This window comes from Oncorhynchus mykiss, chromosome 14, assembly GCF_057628025.1.
Source record: "Oncorhynchus mykiss isolate SJ-2025 chromosome 14, ASM5762802v1, whole genome shotgun sequence".
Lineage (NCBI taxonomy): Eukaryota > Metazoa > Chordata > Actinopteri > Salmoniformes > Salmonidae > Oncorhynchus > Oncorhynchus mykiss.
Genome location: NC_143035.1, coordinates 6,749,049 through 6,767,917, shown reverse-complemented (window position 1 = coordinate 6,767,917; position 18,869 = coordinate 6,749,049). Strand labels below are relative to the sequence as shown.

General features: G+C 42.4%; 1 protein-coding gene across 1 annotated transcript in view; it reads right to left on the bottom strand.

The window, feature by feature from the left end:
* Positions 1-2,271: 2,271 nt before the first annotated feature.
* The window catches only part of LOC110488626 (uncharacterized), a 35,221-nt gene continuing 18,623 nt past the window's right edge, over positions 2,272-18,869 (bottom strand). Inside the window, exons 6-11 of the mRNA XM_090198032.1 lie at positions 6,591-6,641; positions 5,813-6,199; positions 5,423-5,782; positions 5,095-5,241; positions 3,943-4,050; positions 2,272-3,633 (exon numbers count right to left, since the gene is read on the bottom strand). Of these exons, the coding sequence (XP_090054158.1) occupies positions 3,407-3,633; positions 3,943-4,050; positions 5,095-5,241; positions 5,423-5,782; positions 5,813-6,199; positions 6,591-6,641 (1,280 nt within the window). The 3' untranslated portion in view covers positions 2,272-3,406. The remainder of the gene's footprint in view (positions 3,634-3,942; positions 4,051-5,094; positions 5,242-5,422; positions 5,783-5,812; positions 6,200-6,590; positions 6,642-18,869) is intronic.

Sequence of the window (18,869 nt, the reverse complement as noted above, 5' to 3'; positions counted from 1 at the left end):
CTAGCCTGTTGTCCTTTGCCTCCCTCCTTAGGAACAGAATATTAGCTTTCTGCACTTCACCTTGTCTCACTCAGTAATTCCATACATCAAATTGCTATCCATCCTTCATTAACCCCAATTTATACATTATTGTACATGTAAAGTAATCAATAAGTGATGGTATGGTGACACGAATAAGTATATTTCTAGCAAGAATCAACAGTATGCAACCAATAACATTTGATTTTATGTAGACTGTGTTTACTACTTCTCATATGGGATGAATGGTAGCCCAAGGCTCTGCATTTTTTACCTCTATACTGTAGTATCAGAGAAGACAGGCACAACTTTTGCTTGTTTAAAAAAAAACTGGATTTTATTTTCAAATTGCAACTTCCCATCACACAGTGGCATCAAGAATGAAGCATCACAAGTAATCCCACTGCATCTTACAGAAGATTACATTATGCTATCAACACTTTGTTAGAAACATCATTATCTTTATTTCTCAACATCCTGTTGTCAATTTGTTTTCTTTTATTCATTTATTTTGTTTGAGACTGACATATGGTGAAATCATATATGCTTTACTTTTAGTTCATCCGAGGAGCTAACCGAATATGTTAATGTCCTGAAGAAAAGCCACAGTATGTTGGTTTTACCCAATCAGTCTGTCCATCACCTCTGGCTGAGTGGTTTTTCAACTGGTAATCATGTGACTCAAACAGTTAATGCATCAGCAACTTTAACCCACCGAAACCAGAGATGGGGAAATGTTCAAGGGAAGAAAAATACATTCTGATGGTGTGAAAAAATATGGCAAAGTATCTTAGAATTTATTTACAACATTAGCTTATTATTGCACTAGCTCAAAATATAAATAACAATCACAAAAAATGTAATATTCCCTTATTTGCTGTACAGGTACTGTGTGCTGAATTAAGATTATTCTATCATGTACTATCTTAGATATGATCAGAAATGTATGTAGTTTAATTAGTGTTTGTAAAGTAAATTACTATTATTGTTATTATTTGTATTATTAAGGTTCTGGTCTTCTGAGATACAAACAGGTACACAACAAACTAGACAACTATATAATTACAGTGCCTTCAGTCTCCACCCCCTTCCGGGTGTCGCCCATCTTCCCCATTATCCCGTGTGAATTTATACCTGTGTTCTCTGTTTGTCTGTTGCCAGTTCGTCTTGTCTCATCAAGCCTACAAAGCCTGTTTACTTGTTTTCCCGGTTTTGATCACAAGTCTGTATACTACTTATCCCGGGTTTGATCACTGCCCTGACCCTGAGCCTGCCTGCCATTCTGTACCTTTCGCCACTGCCCTGGATTACTAACCTCTGCCTGCCCTGACCCTGAGCCTGCCTGTCACTCTGTACCTTACTCTGCCCTGGACTACCGACCTCTGCCTGCCCTTGACCTGTCGTTTGCCTGCCTCCTGTTGTATAATAAACGTCTGTTATTCAAACTGTCGGCATCTGGTCTTATCCTGAGTCTTGATATTTCCTCTCACTCATCTACACACAATACCCAATAATGACGTGAAAAAACGTTTTTAGAAATTGTTGCAAATTTATTGAAATATCTAATTTATTTTTCTCACCCCTGTATTCACACCCCTGAGTCAATACACGTTAGAATCACCTTTGGCAGTGATTACAGCTGTGAGTCTTTCTGGGTAAGTCTGTAAGAGCTTTGCACACCTGGGTAGGAAAATGTTTACACATTTTTCTTTTAAAAGTTCTTCCAGCTATGTAAAGGTGGTTGTTGATCATTGCAAGTCTTGCCGTACATTTCAATCCAATTTAAGTTAAGACAGGAACTAGACCACTCAGGAACATGTCATCTTGGTAAGCAACTCTAGTGTATATTTGGCCTTATGTTTTAGGTTATTGTCCTGCTGAAAGGTGAATTTGTATCCCAGTGTATGTTGGAAAGCAGACAGAACCAGGTTTTCCTCTAGGATTTTGCCTGTGCTTAGCTCTATTCCATTTATTTTTATCCTAAAAAACTCCCTAGTCCTTGCCGATAACAAACATACCGATAACATGATGCAGCCACCACCATTTTTAAAAATATGAAGAGTGATACTCATTTATGTGTTGTGTTGGATTTGCCCCAAACATAACACTTTGTATTCAGGATATGAAGTTCATTTCTTTGACACTCTACTATTGCACACAGAGGTGACTTGTTCAAGAACATTTTACTCCTGAACTTATTTTTGCATTCTATAACAAAAGGCTTGAAAATTTACTGACTCAAGACATTTCTGATTTTCAGTTTTTATTCATTTGTAAACATAAAAAAAAACACAATTCCACTTTGACATTATTGTGAGTAAGCCAGTGACACAAAATCTCAATGGAATCAATTTTAAATTCAGGCTGTAACAGCACAATGTGGAAAAAGTTGTGGTGTGTGAAAATGTTCTGAAGGCACCGAAAGCACAAAAAGGAAAAGCAATTTGAAAAAACAAAATCAAAAATTAGTAATCACATTCATCATATGTTTGTTTGCTTCAAGACTAATGAGTCTTTTTTTCACATATATCTGTTTGTAATTTTATTCTACATGAAATACATTCATTTCACTCTACAATTCCACTCACAGTATGAATGTCCTTATTTAACAAATGCGCTGTAATACATTTATTTGCTGCAGACAGGAGTATAATCAATAGATAGGCATTTTGTAATACTCGTTGGGTCCTTTGCCCGGGAGCATTTAAACATATTGTTAACAAAGTCAAAAACATAATAATAAAAACACAATAACATCATTTCATCATTCTGGAACAAGATCCCAAAATAAGTGGGTAGTTTGTGAACAATTCCCCACATTTTCTCCAGTATTCACTGGTTGTTTCTTTACTTATCTTCACCGTTGTGTCTGGAGTTAGAAAGTACCCAAAATGCTATTCCCTCCCAAGTTTCAGTTTCAATGTTCTCCCCAAGTTCAGATTCCCACTTGCACTTAGTTTGCCGAGTATTGCGCAGTGCCATGATATCAACACATTGGTGCAGTTTTATTTGTTGACTACTAGTTGCCATTTTCTGATTATTGAGTTTTTCTATGGGAGAGTACTCACCCTTTGTTATTACCTATTTGGGGTGTTTCAGTAAATAGTATCTTAGTTGTAAATAGCTAATGAAATCTGACTTTGGCAAATGGAAGTCTGAACTTAGTTTGTCAAATGATTTAACTTGGTGGTTCTTTAAGACTTGGTGTACATATTGCAAATTAAGTAATGACCACCTTTGAAAACTTGAATCTAGTAATAATGGGACGAAATCTGTAAGATATGCAATACCTGTTAGGGATGATATGCAAATAGAAAGATGGACACTGCGTTGTACTTTCCTATAAATCAGCCTCCTTCTATCATATTGAATCTAGACAGTATCTTGCTCACTGGCCTTTGCGTACCCTGGCGTACACACAGTCCCCCTCCTCAGGTGTGCCTACCTTCCACCGGGGACCCTCTAATGTTTTATTCTGTCCAAACACCTCAAATGGCTGCTGGGGAGCCCCAGTGATTTTCACCTGTCCGTACTCCACCTTTCTTTCCTGCAGTCTCATCTGCGTCTTCAGTGTCCTGACATTCGCATATTCCACATCCTGACTGTCAACATGAACTGCGTAGAGAGAGAGAGAGAGAGAGAGAGAGAGAGAGAGAGAGAGAGAGAGAGAGAGAGAGAGAGAGAGAGAGAGAGAGAGAGAGAGAGAGAGAGAGAGAGAGAGAGAGAGAGAGTCAGACAGATTGCATCTTATTATTTCACTGGCAAGACTGACATCGTAAATTATCCGTGTTTTTTGAAACTGCACTGTTGGTTGAGGGCTCGTAAGTAAGCATTTCACTGTAAGGTCTACACCTGTTGTATTCGGCGCTTTGATTTGATATTGTAGTACTAAAAATGAAGAGCTACAGCTAAATATCCTCAAACCTGAAGTCTTTGGAGGTTTCTTTTTCTTCTGGACACAGTAAACTGCCAACACCATCACTAGGACAAGGACTACGCCTGCCAGAGACGCTGCTACCATCCCTATGATCTCTGGGTAAAACAGAAGAAACAGAGACAGAACAACATATAAGCATGAAGGTTGTTTCATTTCCACCACTGTTACTACATAAAAGGCCATGAAATCCATCATTCATATTAATGATAACTAGATAGTAAATTGTGGGACTTGCTTTAGCTGTTTTAAATTATTTTTGTGGTAGTGGAAAAAGTGTTCAGATTTGAGATTTGAAAAGCAGAGAAGTAAATTAAGATGTCATTGGCTCCAAGTGTTTGTCTAAATTGTTGTGAAAGTGGTCAAAATGTCAGTTGTCTGTAAAAGTCGACACGAAAAGTAGTTGATGCAATTAATACAACAGCTGTTACTGTTGATTGGCAGATGACCATTCTGCTCTGATTTCAGATTTGAATAGCAGAGAGTAGACCAAGATATCATACCCTTAAAGTTTTTGTCTAACTGGTTGGGAAAGTGATCAAAATGTCTGTTGTTTGTAAAAGTTTACAGAAAATGTAGTTGATGTTATTACTATAACAACTGTATAATTTGATCGGTAGAAGATCATTATGTTCAGATTTGAATAGCAGAGAAGTAGGCGGAGCAGTCATATGAGCAGTCATATGCTCAAATCTGTATTCTAACTTGATGGAAAAGTGATCAAAATGTCAGTTACTTGGAAAAGCTGAGAGGAAATGTAGTTGACGCAATTACTAAATCATTTGATGGGCAGAAGATAATTCTGTTCTGATTTCAAATTTGAATAGCACAGAAGCAAACTTATATTTCATACACTTTCTAAGTTTATCGTCTAAAATGTTTGGGAGTGGTCAAGTTGCTGATTTAGGTCAAAAGTGACATTGTTTAGAGTGAATGGAATATAATTTTGGAAGTCATGATGTCACAATGGGTCCTTTAGTAGTTTGAGGAAATTCCATTAAAGTTGATGGCGGACAAAAAATAGGACAACAAGTTTAAACAGTGCACTAAAAATAACGCTACAAAGAATTATAATATAGTATGATAAAGATTTAGAGTGGGATGATTTAGAGTGGAGGTCACTAGATTGTCAGGTCACTTACCTTTGGTTGCCTCTGTTTTACTGGTGAAGGCATTTGTCACAGTTGTGTGTGCAACTGTTGTAAGCTCAATACACAGGGTATTATCAGTGGCAATCACCCACTCTGATATCTTTGTCCCGTTGGAAGTGCAGTTAACATACATAATCCCTGCATATGATCAAATAAACAGGGATCTTATATGTATCTGAATTGAACACTGGCAAATGGATAGTGCTTTCTTATCAGTTCAATGTCCATTGATACAGATTGATCATCATCATTATTATAATCACTGATAATGTATTTCATAATATATTGGATTAACAACATTTATTAAACAGTAGCTTACCCTCACAGGGGGAGATTATTTTGCTCACAGTAACACTGTTGATGTTGTTTTTGACGGTGCAGGTGAGATTTCCAGACTGGCCTCTCTTCAGCGTAATGGTGTTTGTCTTGTCACCAAGAGAGGCCTTAGTGTCTCTCAGTGGGTGTCCGTCCAGAGTCCAGCTGTACTGGGGACCGTCCCCCTCAGAGGAGCAGGACACCCTCATCTCTCCATGGGTCAGACACTGAGAGGACAGCTGAGGAGAGGACACTGGGCTGTGGAGGAAGAAGAATCGACATCTGAAGACATTTGCAGACTTTCGCACAAACAAATGAGAAAACAACACTTCTTCTAGAAGTAGAAGGCCACAGAAGCTTTTGCAGTCAAGTTATTATAGTTATAGTTAATAACAAGTATTTGTCAATATGAGAAAAGGTTTTCTAATTACTGTACCTTCAATAAACAGTTGTAGTTTCCTGGTCCCTAATGTTTCCCCATCTGCATTAAATGTGTCTAGTCTATATTCAGCAGAATCATTCCTTTCTGTGTTATCTATCCTAAACGTCCCGTTGTTGATAAAGAAGTGTGCTCTGGTTTCAATGGATTTGTGGATTTTCACTATTTTGTGGGGTTTGTTTCTAATTTGGAGTATAATTTTAGCAGCATCATTGGATTTGGTTTTTAATGATATGTCAGGGACTCCACTGACAACGTGTATCAGCTGGAGAAAGACAGTTCCTCCCAGAGTTCCATAACACTGAGCTCCATCCAGTGTAGCATCACAGGGGGTCTCCATGCCTGAAAATCAAAAGGAAAATAGACACTGTAGTCACTATCACTGTCCTATTTTTAAGGTTTAATTTTATGGATGAGAATACAAGCAACGGTATAACTAAACCAATGACATCAAGGTATTAAGAAACATAACAGTACCTCAGTCAATTATAATTATCACAGGACAATGAATAACGAGACAACTGTCTTTTGCAGTGTTTTGAATATTGTCTCTGTATCTGTCATTAGTCATTATGAGAGGGATTAATTTGACAAAAGTGATTCTGAGTAGCCTGTAGTATACCACAAACAGCTTTGAGCTCGTGGTTCACGTTCTACATGATGTTAACAAGGCTCCTTACTGTATAGCATGCGTAAAACAAGAGGGAAATCAACACATCAAGAAACTTCTTACCATGAGACACTGCTGCTAACATCACCAACAGTCCAAACACAGCCTTCATGTCTCTTCACACCACAGGGCTCAAGTTAACAAATGAAGATATCCTGTACTGTAACAAAATCCTCTGTTTTCCATTCAGTGCTGAATTTCCAGAACTTGACAATTTACAACATAAACAAAAACCCATGCAAAGGTGGTATGACAGACACTCCAGCTGTCCTCATCAATCATTAGAATTCACTTAGTTGTTGACAAGCAAAATAAATTATTAATAGGTTCTGACACAGAGGAAAGAGGAACAGCCTCATCAAAGTTTCACTTGTTCACTACATAAACAGCCAGGATGGCTTTATTCATGTCTCTTGATGTGTAATATCAGACAAGTTGTACAAAAGTGCTAAGTGAGTCTACACTCTCAGACAAATAGGTTATATCGAGAACCTAAAAGGGTTCTTCGACTGTTCCCTTTCTACAGAGGGTTCTACAAGGAATTCAGAAGTCTTCTACCTCTAAGAGTGTACTTTTAAGTGTAAAGAAATGTTAGCGCCCGAGAAAATGACACCTTGTTCGCATTGTCAGGGCAGTGGTCAGCTCTAACATACTGTACAAGCTTTTCATCACTGAAACTAACACATTACCTTCTTCACAATACAACTAGTATTTTTCAGTCCAGCTAAGATTGTGACATTATAAAAAATGCACGAAGGAAAGAGAGTGAGAGAGCGAGATAGCGAGAGAGGGAGAGGAGGACAGGTGAGAGAAATACAAAGTGAAACAGAGAGGACACGCAGACTCAAATTCCAATGCTTCCCAAATGGTTGTTTGTGACTCATTGATGACATCGACCGGTTGGAACTGATACCTTTTGGGTTGCAGCTAGACAGAATAACAATACATCATAATGGACTGCACTCATAGAGCACTTCCTGGGAGCTCAAACCGTGATGAATTGGGTTTGTTCATTAGATGCCAAATAGGAACGGAAAATGAAAAAGGAACCAGTCTTCCTTAGAGGACACACGAGAGGTCTATCCTTTCAATCACACATTTCTGCAGTGAATGACAAACACTTACTACTGCACAATAACCTTGTTGAGAGAGTTTGTAAAAAAATAAAAAATAATGCATCAATAAATGAAACATTCAATCAGTAACAGAGAATATGACAAATGTAGACAGTTGTTGGGTTATTTATTTAGGTAAAGATTGTACAAAACTCTCAGTAGTGAATTTCATTAAATATAAACAGTAATATGTGAAAATATAATATAATTCGTTACAGTAACAGTATCAGTCCTATTTGCCAATGTACAATCATTGGATAACAAATAGACGAGCTACAATAATGAATATCCTACCAACGGGACATTAAAATCTGCAGTAGCAAATGTTTCACCGAGTCATGGCTGAACGATGACGTTGATAAAATACAGCTGTACGCTGCAATGGCAAGATAGAACATCTGCCTCCGGTAAGACAAGAGGTGGCGGTCTGTGTGTGTTCGTAAACAACAGCTGGTGCCCCAAATCTAATATTAAGGAAGTTTCAAGGTTTTTCTCACTTGAGGTAGAGTATCTCATGATAAGCTGTAGACCACACATGAGGGTTACTGTATGTAAGCCTCCAAAGGCGTATTTAACCCCCCAAAAACATGTTTTCAGAGATTTATAATTAATTTGACACAGTCCCTCACAAATCATGCATGACAACATTCAATCTTTCAATATAAATTGCATTTGGCTTCTTTGGAATATTCTTATTTTGCAAGTAGATGTGAGTTTTTTAAGATCCTGACCTCCAACGATCAGTGGTACTCCTCTGGTCTCCAAGTATCTGAATTATGGATTTCAAAAAAATATTCAGCAGGATCACTCCTCTCTGTGTTATTTATTTGAAATGCCCCACTATTGATGAAGAACTCTGATCTGGCTTTAATGAGTTCATGGATTGTTTTGTTTTGTTTTATTTTGAATATCACTGTTCTCGCACCAGTGGGGTCTTTTTTGAATGTGAGTTTGGATCCTGTGGCATCATTCATCAGCTGGAGATAGACAGTTCCTCCCAGAGCTCCGTAACACGACATTGTCATGTATTGTCATGTTGTGTCTTTCTGTCCTTTCCTTTCACCCTGTCTCCCTCTGCTGGTCGTACTAGGTTACCGTTTCTGTCCCTCTTTCCCCCAGCTGTTCCTTGTCTTCTCTGACTACCTCATTCACCCCTTTTCCCACCTGTTCCCTTTTTCCCTCTGATTAGGTCCCTATATCTCTCTCTGTTTCTGCTCCTGTCTTTGTCGGATTCTTGTTTGTGTGTCTCATGCCTGAACCAGACTATCATCGTGTTTGCTGCAACCTTGTCCTGTCCTGTCGGAATCTACTTGTCCATCTGAGCCCACGTGTGTTCATCATTAAAGAAACTCTGTTTGTTAATTCGCTTTTGGGTCCTCATTCACGCACCTGACAGAAGAATCCGACCAAGAATGGACCCAGCGACTTCGGATCCTCTCCACTCAGCCGTCGAGATCCAGGGAGCGATGCTAGGCAGACACGAGCAGGAATTGTCTGCTGCTCGACATGCCGTTGAGACCCTGGCCACCCAAGTCTCCAACCTCACAGAACAGGTTCACCATCTCCGCCTCGATCCACCGGCCACTTCCAGGGCTTTCGAATCTCCGGAGCCCAGAATCAATAACCCGCCGTGTTACTCTGGGGAGCCCACTGAATGCCGCTCGTTCCTCACCCAGTGTGATATTGTGTTTTCTCTCCAGCCCAACACTTACGCCAGGAGCACTGCTCGTGTCGCCTACGTCATATCTCTCCTTACTGGACGGGCTCGTGAGTGGGGCACGGCAATCTGGGAGGCAAGGGCTGAGTGTACTAACCAGTATCAGGACTTTAAGGAGGAGATGATACGGGTTTTTGATCGATCTGTTTTTGGGGAGGAGGCTTCCAGGGCCCTGTCTTCCCTATGTCAAGGCAATCGATCCATAACAGACTACTCTATTGAGTTTCGCACTCTTGCTGCCTCCAGTGGCTGGAACGAGCCGGCTTTGCTCGCTCGTCTTCTGGAGGGTCTCCGCGCAGAGGTAAAGGATGAGATTCTCTCCCGGGAGGTTCCTTCCAGCGTGGATTCCTTGATTGAACTCGCTATTCGCATTGAGCGACGGGTTGATCTTCGTCACCGAGCTCGTGGAAAGGAGCTTGCGTTCTCCGTTGCCCCCCTCTCCGCATCACTACCATCTTCCTCTGCCGGCTCGGGAGCTGAGCCTATGCAGCTGGGAGGTATCCGCATCTCGACTAAGGAGAGGGAACGGAGAATCACCAACCGCCTCTGTCTCTATTGCGGTTCTGCTGGTCATTTTGTCACTTCATGTCCAGTAAAAGCCAGAGCTCATCAGTAAGCGGAGGGCTACTGGTGAGCGCTACTACTCCTGTCTCTCCTTCAAGATCCTGCACTACCTTGTCGGTCCATCTACGCTGGACCGGTTCGTCAGCTTCCTGCAGTGCCTTAATAGACTCTGGGGCGGAGGGCTGTTTTATGGACGAGACCTGGGCTCGGGAACATGACATTCCTCTCAGACAGTTAAGGGAGTCCACGGCCTTGTTCGCCCTGGATGGTAGTCCTCTCCCCAGGATTCAGCGTGAGACGCTACCTTTAACCCTCACTGTTTCTGGTAATCATAGCGAAACCATTTCTTTTTTAATTTTTCGTTCACCTTTTACACCTGTTGTTTTGGGCCATCCCTGGCTAGTTTGTCATAATCCTTCCATTAATTGGTCTAGTAATTCTATCCTCTCCTGGAACGTCTCTTGTCATGTGAAATGTTTAATGTCTGCTATCCCTCCTGTTTCCTCTGTCTCTTCTTCACAGGAGGAGCCTGGTGATTTGACAGGGGTGCCGGAGGAATATCACGATCTGCGCACGGTGTTCAGTCGGTCCAGGGCCACCTCTCTTCCTCCACACCGGTCGTATGATTGTAGTATTGATCTCCTTCCGGGAACCACTCCCCCCCGGGGTAGACTATACTCTCTGTCGGCTCCCGAACGTAAGGCTCTCGAGGATTATTTGTCTGTAGCTCTTGACGCCGGTACCATAGTCCCCTCCTCCTCTCCCGCCGGAGCGGGGTTTTTTTTTGTCAAGAAGAAGGACGGGTCTCTGCGCCCCTGCATAGATTATCGAGGGCTGAATGACATAACAGTGAGGAATCGTTATCCGCTTCCTCTTATGTCTTCAGCCTTCGAGATCCTGCAGGGAGCCAGGTTTTTCACTAAGTTGGACCTTCGTAAAGCTTACCATCTCGTGCGCATCAGGGAGGGGGACGAGTGGAAGACGGCGTTTAACACTCCGTTAGGGCACTTTGAATACCGGGTTCTTCCTTTCGGCCTCGCTAACGCTCCAGCTGTCTTTCAGGCATTAGTCAATGATGTCCTGAGAGACATGCTGAACATCTTTGTTTTCGTTTACCTTGACGATATCCTGATTTTTTCACCGTCACTCCAGATTCATGTTCAGCACGTTCGACGTGTCCTCCAGCGCCTTTTAGAGAATTGTCTTTTTGTGAAGGCTGAGAAGTGCACTTTTCATGCCTCCTCCGTCACATTTCTCGGTTCTGTTATTTCCGCTGAAGGCATTAAGATGGATCCCGCTAAGGTCCAAGCTGTCATTGATTGGCCCGCCCCTAAGTCACGCGTCGAGCTGCAGCGCTTTCTCGGCTTCGCGAACTTCTATCGTCGTTTCATCCGTAATTTCGGTCAGGTGGCAGCTCCTCTCACAGCCCTTACTTCTGTCAAGACGTGCTTTAAGTGGTCCGTTTCCGCCCAGGGAGCTTTTGATCTCCTCAAGAATCGTTTTACATCCGCTCCTATCCTTGTTACACCTGACGTCTCTAGACAGTTCGTTGTCGAGGTTGACGCGTCAGAGGTGGGCGTGGGAGCCATTCTTTCTCAGCGCTCCCTCTCTGACGACAAGGTCCACCCATGCGCGTATTTTTCTCATCGCCTGTCGCCGTCGGAACGTAACTATGATGTGGGAAACCGCGAACTGCTCGCCATCCGGTTAGCCCTAGGCGAATGGCGACAGTGGTTGGAGGGGGCGACCGTTCCTTTTGTCGTTTGGACTGACCATAGGAACCTTGAGTACATCCGTTCTGCCAAACGACTTAATGCGCGTCAGGCGCGTTGGGCGCTGTTTTTCGCTCGTTTCGAGTTCGTGATTTCTTATCGTCCGGGCTCTAAGAACACCAAGCCTGATGCTTTATCTCGTCTCTTCAGTTCTTCAGTAGCCTCCACTGACCCCGAGGGGATTCTCCCTGAGGGGCGTGTTGTCGGGTTGACTGTCTGGGGAATTGAGAGGCAGGTAAAGCAAGCGCTCACTCACACTCCGTCGCCGCGCGCTTGTCCTAGGAACCTTCTTTTCGTTCCCGTTCCTACTCGTCTGGCCGTTCTTCAGTGGGCTCACTCTGCCAAGTTAGCCGGCCACCCTGGCGTTCGGGGTACGCTTGCTTCCATTCGCCAGCGTTTTTGGTGGCCCACCCGGGAGCATGACACGCGTCGTTTCGTGGCTGCTTGTTCGGTCTGCGCGCAGACTAAGTCCGGTAACTCCCCTCCTGCCGGCCGTCTCAGGCCGCTTCCCATTCCCTCTCGACCGTGGTCTCACATCGCCTTAGATTTTGTCACCGGACTGCCTTCGTCAGCGGGGAAGACTGTTATTCTTACGGTTGTCGATAGGTTCTCTAAGGCGGCTCATTTCATTCCCCTTGCTAAGCTTCCTTCTGCTAAAGAGACGGCACAAATCATCATCGAGAATGTTTTCAGAATTCATGGCCTTCCGTCAGACGTCGTTTCGGACAGAGGTCCGCAATTCACGTCTCAATTTTGGAGGGAGTTTTGCCGTTTGATTGGGGCTTCCGTCAGTCTCTCTTCCGGCTTTCACCCCCAGTCTAACGGTCAAGCAGAACGGGCCAATCAGACTATTGGTCGCATCTTACGCAGTCTTTCTTTTCGCAACCCTGCGTCTTGGTCAGAACAGCTCCCCTGGGCAGAATACGCCCACAACTCGCTTCCTTCGTCTGCGACCGGGCTATCTCCTTTTCAGAGTAGCCTCGGGTACCAGCCTCCGCTGTTCTCATCTCAGTTCGCCGAGTCCAGCGTCCCCTCCGCTCAGGCTTTTGTCCAACGTTGCGAGCGCACCTGGAAGAGGGTCAGGTCTGCACTTTGCCGTTATAGGACGCAGACTGTGAGGGCTGCTAATAAGCGTAGAACTAAGAGTCCTAGATATTGTCGCGGTCAGAGAGTTTGGCTCTCCACTCAGAACCTTCCCCTTAAGACGGCTTCTCGCAAGTTGACCCCGCGGTTCATTGGTCCGTTCCGTATTTCTCGGGTCATTAATCCTGTCGCAGTTCGACTTCTTCTTCCGCGATACCTTCGTCGCGTCCACCCGGTCTTCCATGTCTCCTGTATCAAGCCCGTTCTTCGCGCCCCCGCTCGTCTCCCCCCCCCCCCCCCATCCTTGTCGAGGGCGCACCCATCTACAGGGTCCGTAGGATTTTGGACATGCGTCCTCGGGGCCGTGGTCACCAGTACCTCGTAGATTGGGAGGGGTACGGTCCTGAGGAGAGGAGTTGGGTTCCCTCTCGGGACGTGCTGGACCGTGCGCTGATCGAGGATTTCCTCCGTTGCCGCCAGGTTTCCTCCTCGAGTGCGCCAGGAGGCGCTCGGTGAGTGGGGGGGTACTGTCATGTATTGTCATGTTGTGTCTTTCTGTCCTTTCCTTTCACCCTGTCTCCCTCTGCTGGTCGTACTAGGTTACCGTTTCTGTCCCTCTTTCCCCCAGCTGTTCCTTGTCTTCTCTGACTACCTCATTCACCCCTTTTCCCACCTGTTCCCTTTTTCCCTCTGATTAGGTCCCTATATCTCTCTCTGTTTCTGCTCCTGTCTTTGTCGGATTCTTGTTTGTGTGTCTCATGCCTGAACCAGACTATCATCGTGTTTGCTGCAACCTTGTCCTGTCCTGTCGGAATCTACCTGTCCATCTGAGCCCACGTGTGTTCATCATTAAAGAAACTCTGTTTGTTAATTCGCTTTTGGGTCCTCATTCACGCACCTGACAGACATATTCTGTGTAGCATTACAGGAGGTCACCATGCCTGAGGATAGAAAAAAATAGCTGTTTTGTTGATAGTGATAATAAGTGTAAATCCTTTGCTAAAACTTTATTAACACCATTTCACTTTGTGACATTTTGCTAAAGAACTTATGAAAGAGATTGGTGTGTTTTTTCACTATATGATCATGGCATGCATGGGCTTTTTCAATGACAGACATCTGTTTAAAATCACTTGATGGTTTCAGTTCATAGAGACAAATAATAATGTTTTATTGCAAAATACTACATATCTACTCTCAGATAAGAAATTGTACTGCTATGTTTTACACAGTCAAATGCAACAAATAACTACATTTTTAATAAAGAACTGTGCAAATTATACATTTGTGACATCTATATTCAATATAGTAAGAAGAGATTTGTATGTTAAACATTTACATTTGAGTAATTTAGCAGATGATGTTATCCAGAGTGACTTACAGTGAACAAGTGCAATTTACAGTAAGTGCATTCATCTTAAGTGAGACAACCACAGTCAAATATACAGCATACAAAGATTCCATGTCTATATCATTTTTGAAAAAAGAAAAAGTCATCAATTAATGAGAAAGGCCACAGAAAGTCTTGGTCGGTCAGATATGTTCCTCTGGATGCAATTGCTGAAGAAGGGATGATGCCTCTTCATGCCAGGCTGGTCCCATAATACAGTATATGTTATTCTATAGTTATTTCCATTTGAGTAATTTAGCAGACACTCTTATCCAGAGTACATACATTTTAGTACTGGTCCCCCTTTGGGAATTGAACCTACAACCTTGGCATTGTAAGCGCCATACTCTACCGACTGCGCCACACCGAGGCAAACAGGAGATACTTGTCATAAAAATGAACAAACACAGAGATGAGTGGCTACACAGCACGAACAGACTGGAACACAATAGGTAAGCCACTAGAGGGCTATCTTCCTCTAAATACCAAAAATACAATAATGAGCGTTGTACTGAGTCAGCTAAATATAATATTTACCACCAGCCAAACGATAGTAGCCTACTTTCAGTTGCATTTGTGATCTGAACATGCGTTTATTTAGGTGAAAAAAACAATACTCTCTTCTGGATAGAAAACATGCACACCCAAAACAACAAATAAAAAACTCCAACAAAAAAATGTAACAAATAATTGATGAATTAAGACAAGATAAAATGACAGAGCATGTAGTAGTACACAGTTTGAAATACAATTAAGCACAACATCGAAAAGCCAATTTACCCACATTAAGCCTCCATTGTGTCCTCTGGTACCCTGGACGGAGCAAGAGAGAGAGATTTCATCTGAGATGTTTGCATGATTGTCTTGCTGATGGGGTCTTCCAGTGGTGATCATCCAGTCTGATATCTTTGCCCCACTGGGCAAATATATAATAAAGTAAAAAACAGGAATCATACAGCATCCCAGATGAAAACTGGTTTTTGTTAACAGGTCGGTTTCTGACGATAACAATAATGATGGTCATGATATTCTTCATGCTTCTAATTGAATGATAATACAAATAGTGCTGACTGTATTACAGAAGGCTACAGCTTACCTAGATAAGGCGACATTGTCTTTCTGATGTCAACACTTCTGATCTGGTTTCTGATGGTGCAGGTAAGAGCTGCAGGCGGGCCTTTCCTCAGAGTGATGGTGCTTCTTTCGTAACAAGGACAGTCCTCACTGTCTCTCAGCATCTGTCCGTCCAGAGTCTAGCTGTATTGGGGAGCATCACCCTCAGATGAGCAGGACACCCTCATCTCTCCATGGGACAGACACGCAGAGGACAGCTGAGGATGGGACACTGGGGCGGAGGATGAAGATGAATAGACAGCTTTTTAGCCAATTATGTAAAAAGTTAATAGACAGTGGGTAAAGACAGGAAATTGATGGTGACTAAGTACGGAGCGTAGTTATCTGTGGTTTAAATTTGTTTATTTTTTCTTGTCCTTGACCTTTCAGATTTCGAGTGGAAGACTTCTACACAATATTCGGCAATCACTTGCAGTTGTTATTTTTAACATTAACGACAGAGAATCCTAATCTAAAATACCCAAAATATTTAGAAAAAAGTGATTCAGGCTGTCTTTCAGAATGTATTTTAATCAATATGTCTGAATCACATGTGAGGTCTTTTAAACCCCCTAGAGTCTATTGACGCACAGGTGAGCCAATATAAGTAACATAATAAAAAAAATCCCCATCAAAATCAGTCAGTTTAAGCTAGAGATATCTGTTTTTTAAATGGGCAGCGTTTCCATCCACCACATCGGCCTATGGCAGTCTTCCACATCTGCAGTGGAAGGTGGCCGAGCTACAGCGGTATTTGTCAGACAATGAGACATCCAGAAAATCGGTCTTCTCACCAAAACCGGGTTTAGTGTCCGAACGGTTTGGCCTATAAACTAATATGACCACTCCATTGATAGATGAGATTCTCACAAACAAGTCAGAAGTCAGTACCAAAAACGATGGTGTTCTCTGTTTTGCTCTACGACACCCACACCTTTCACAGGACTTGTCTGAAGGTAACCAACCGGTACCGGTTAAAAACATTTTTGTATGGAGGTAGTTTTGTGTCTACCCCAAAAAGGGGTAAAATATGTGTCAAAACCACACAAATATTTCCTGTGCTTTCTTATATCTCCTAGATATACAGGGCAGACACTTCAAAAATGTATTGCTTATGATTTATTTTTTTAATTTATTTTTTACCCTTCATGGATGTGTTATTCAATGTGTTCATATGGGATTTGGTACCTACTCATCAAATATGTTTTGTTATATATTTTTCAGAGGACAGCTGAGGAGGAGACACTGGGGCTGTCGAGGAATGAGAAAAGACAGCTATTATTTAATTCTCTAAAACAGTCATGAAGGTTAGGTATTGGTTAAGGTTAGGGCTAGTGATAGTTAGAGTTAGTGGGTAGTTAGTTAGTTAAATAGTTTGTTGACAGTTAGTTTAACATCTATAAACCATCTATTGGCGACTATCCAAAGAAAGTGTTTCGAAGTTCTATAACTTCAGTAACCAGGAGTTGGTCTATTTGTCTTGTGTTCAGAAGCATCTCCTCTGAGTTGTAAATGTTCAAGTCATATTTTCCATAATCAGCCTTCTCTGTGTTACTGAGCATCAACATCCCACCTTCCACACAGAACACTGCTCTGTGTTTTAATGGGGGGTTTGTTGTGCCACAATCTTATTCAAATGGTCACTAAAGCTGCTTGAACACTCTAGCTACTGTATTCTGTTTGTAGGTAGCTATGTTCTACAGGAAAGGAAGTGTTTAAACAGATTCACTTCCATTTCACAGTGTCAGTATTGATTATTTAACCCTTGTGTCGTGTTCATGTTTTTGTTATTCACCCAATGTTCGCGAGTCTGATGGACCCACAACATTCTTGGGTTTTTAAAACAATCCAGCCGTAACAATTTACTTAAAAATACTAAATACTTATATCAATTACAAATCAAATCAAAAATCAAATCACATTTTATTTGTCACATACACATGGTTAGCAGATGTTAATGCGAGTGTAGCGAAATGCTTGTGCTTCTAGTTCCGACAATGCAGTAATAACCAACAAGTAATCTAACTAACAATTCCAAAACTACTACCTTATACACACAAGTGTAAAGAGATAAAGAATATGTACATAAAGATATATGAATGAGTGATGGTACAGAGCGGCATAGGCAAGATGCAGTAGATGGTATCGAGTACAGTATGTACATATGAGATGAGTATGTAAACAAAGTGGCATAGTTTAAAGTGGCTAGTGATACATGTATTACATAAAGATGCAGTAGATGATATAGAGTACAGTATATACGTAGACATATGAGATGAATAATGTAGGGTATGTAAACATTATATTAAGTAGTATTGTTTAAAGTGGCTAGTGGTATATTTTACATCAATTCCCATTATTAAAGTGGCTGGAGTTGAGTCAGTGTGTTGGCAGCAGCCACTCAATGTTAGTGGTGGCTGTTTAACAGTCTGATGGCCTTGAGATAGAAGCTGTTTTTCAGTCTCTCGGTCCCAGCTTTGATGCACCTGTACTGACCTCGCCTTCTGGATGATAGCGGGGTGAACAGGCAGTGGCTTGGGTGGTTGTTGTCCTTGATGATCTTTATGGCCTTCCTGTGACCATCGGGTGGTGTAGGTGTCCTGGAGGGCAGGTAGTTTGCCCCCGGTGATGCGTTGTGCGGACCTCACTACCCTCTGGAGAGCCTTACGTTTATGGGCGGAGCAGTTGCCGTACCAGGCGGTGATACAGCCCGACAGGCTGTAGAAGTAGAAGTTTGTGAGTGCTTTTGGTAACAAGCCGAATTTCTTCAGCCTCCTGAGGTTGAAGAGGCACTGCTGCGTCTTCTTCACGATGCTGTCTGTGTGGGTGGACCAATTCAGTTTGTCTGTGATGTGTATGCCGAGGAACTTAAAACTTACTACCCTCTCCACTGCTGTTCCATCGATGTGGATAGGGGGGTGTTCCCTCTGCTGTTTCCTGAAGTCCACAATCATCTCCTTAGTTTTGTTGACGTTGAGTGTGAGGTTATTTTCCTGAAGGTTAACACGTTTAAATGTTTTACTCACCTCAGCTGCAGTGAAGGAGAGTCTGCATGTTTTGGTTGCGGGTGTCAGTGGCACTGTATTGTCCTCAAAGCGGGCAAAAAAGTTATTTAGTCTGCCTGGGAGCAAGTCATCCTGGTCCGTGACTGGGCTGGTTTTCTTTTTGAAATCCGTGATTGACTGTAGACCCTGCCACATACCTCTTGTGTCTGAGCCGTTGATTTGCGATTCTACTAGTCTCTATTTTGACGCTTAGCTTGTTTGATTGCCTTGCGGAGGGAATAGCTACACTGTTTGTATTCGGTCATGTTACAAGCAATATACCTCTGCTAGATCACAATTGTTATGCCTTATTTACATACAGTACCAGTCAAAAGTTTGGACACACCTACTCATTCCAAATTTGAGATTTTTGGTTCTAACCGCCATGTCACAGAGTAGGTGAATGGATGATCTCTGCATGTGTGCATCCCACCATGAAGCATGGAGGAAGAGGTGTTATGGTGTGGGAGTGCTTTTCTGGTGACACTGTCTGTGATTTATTTAGAATTCAAGGCACACCTAACAAGCAATGCTACCACAGCTT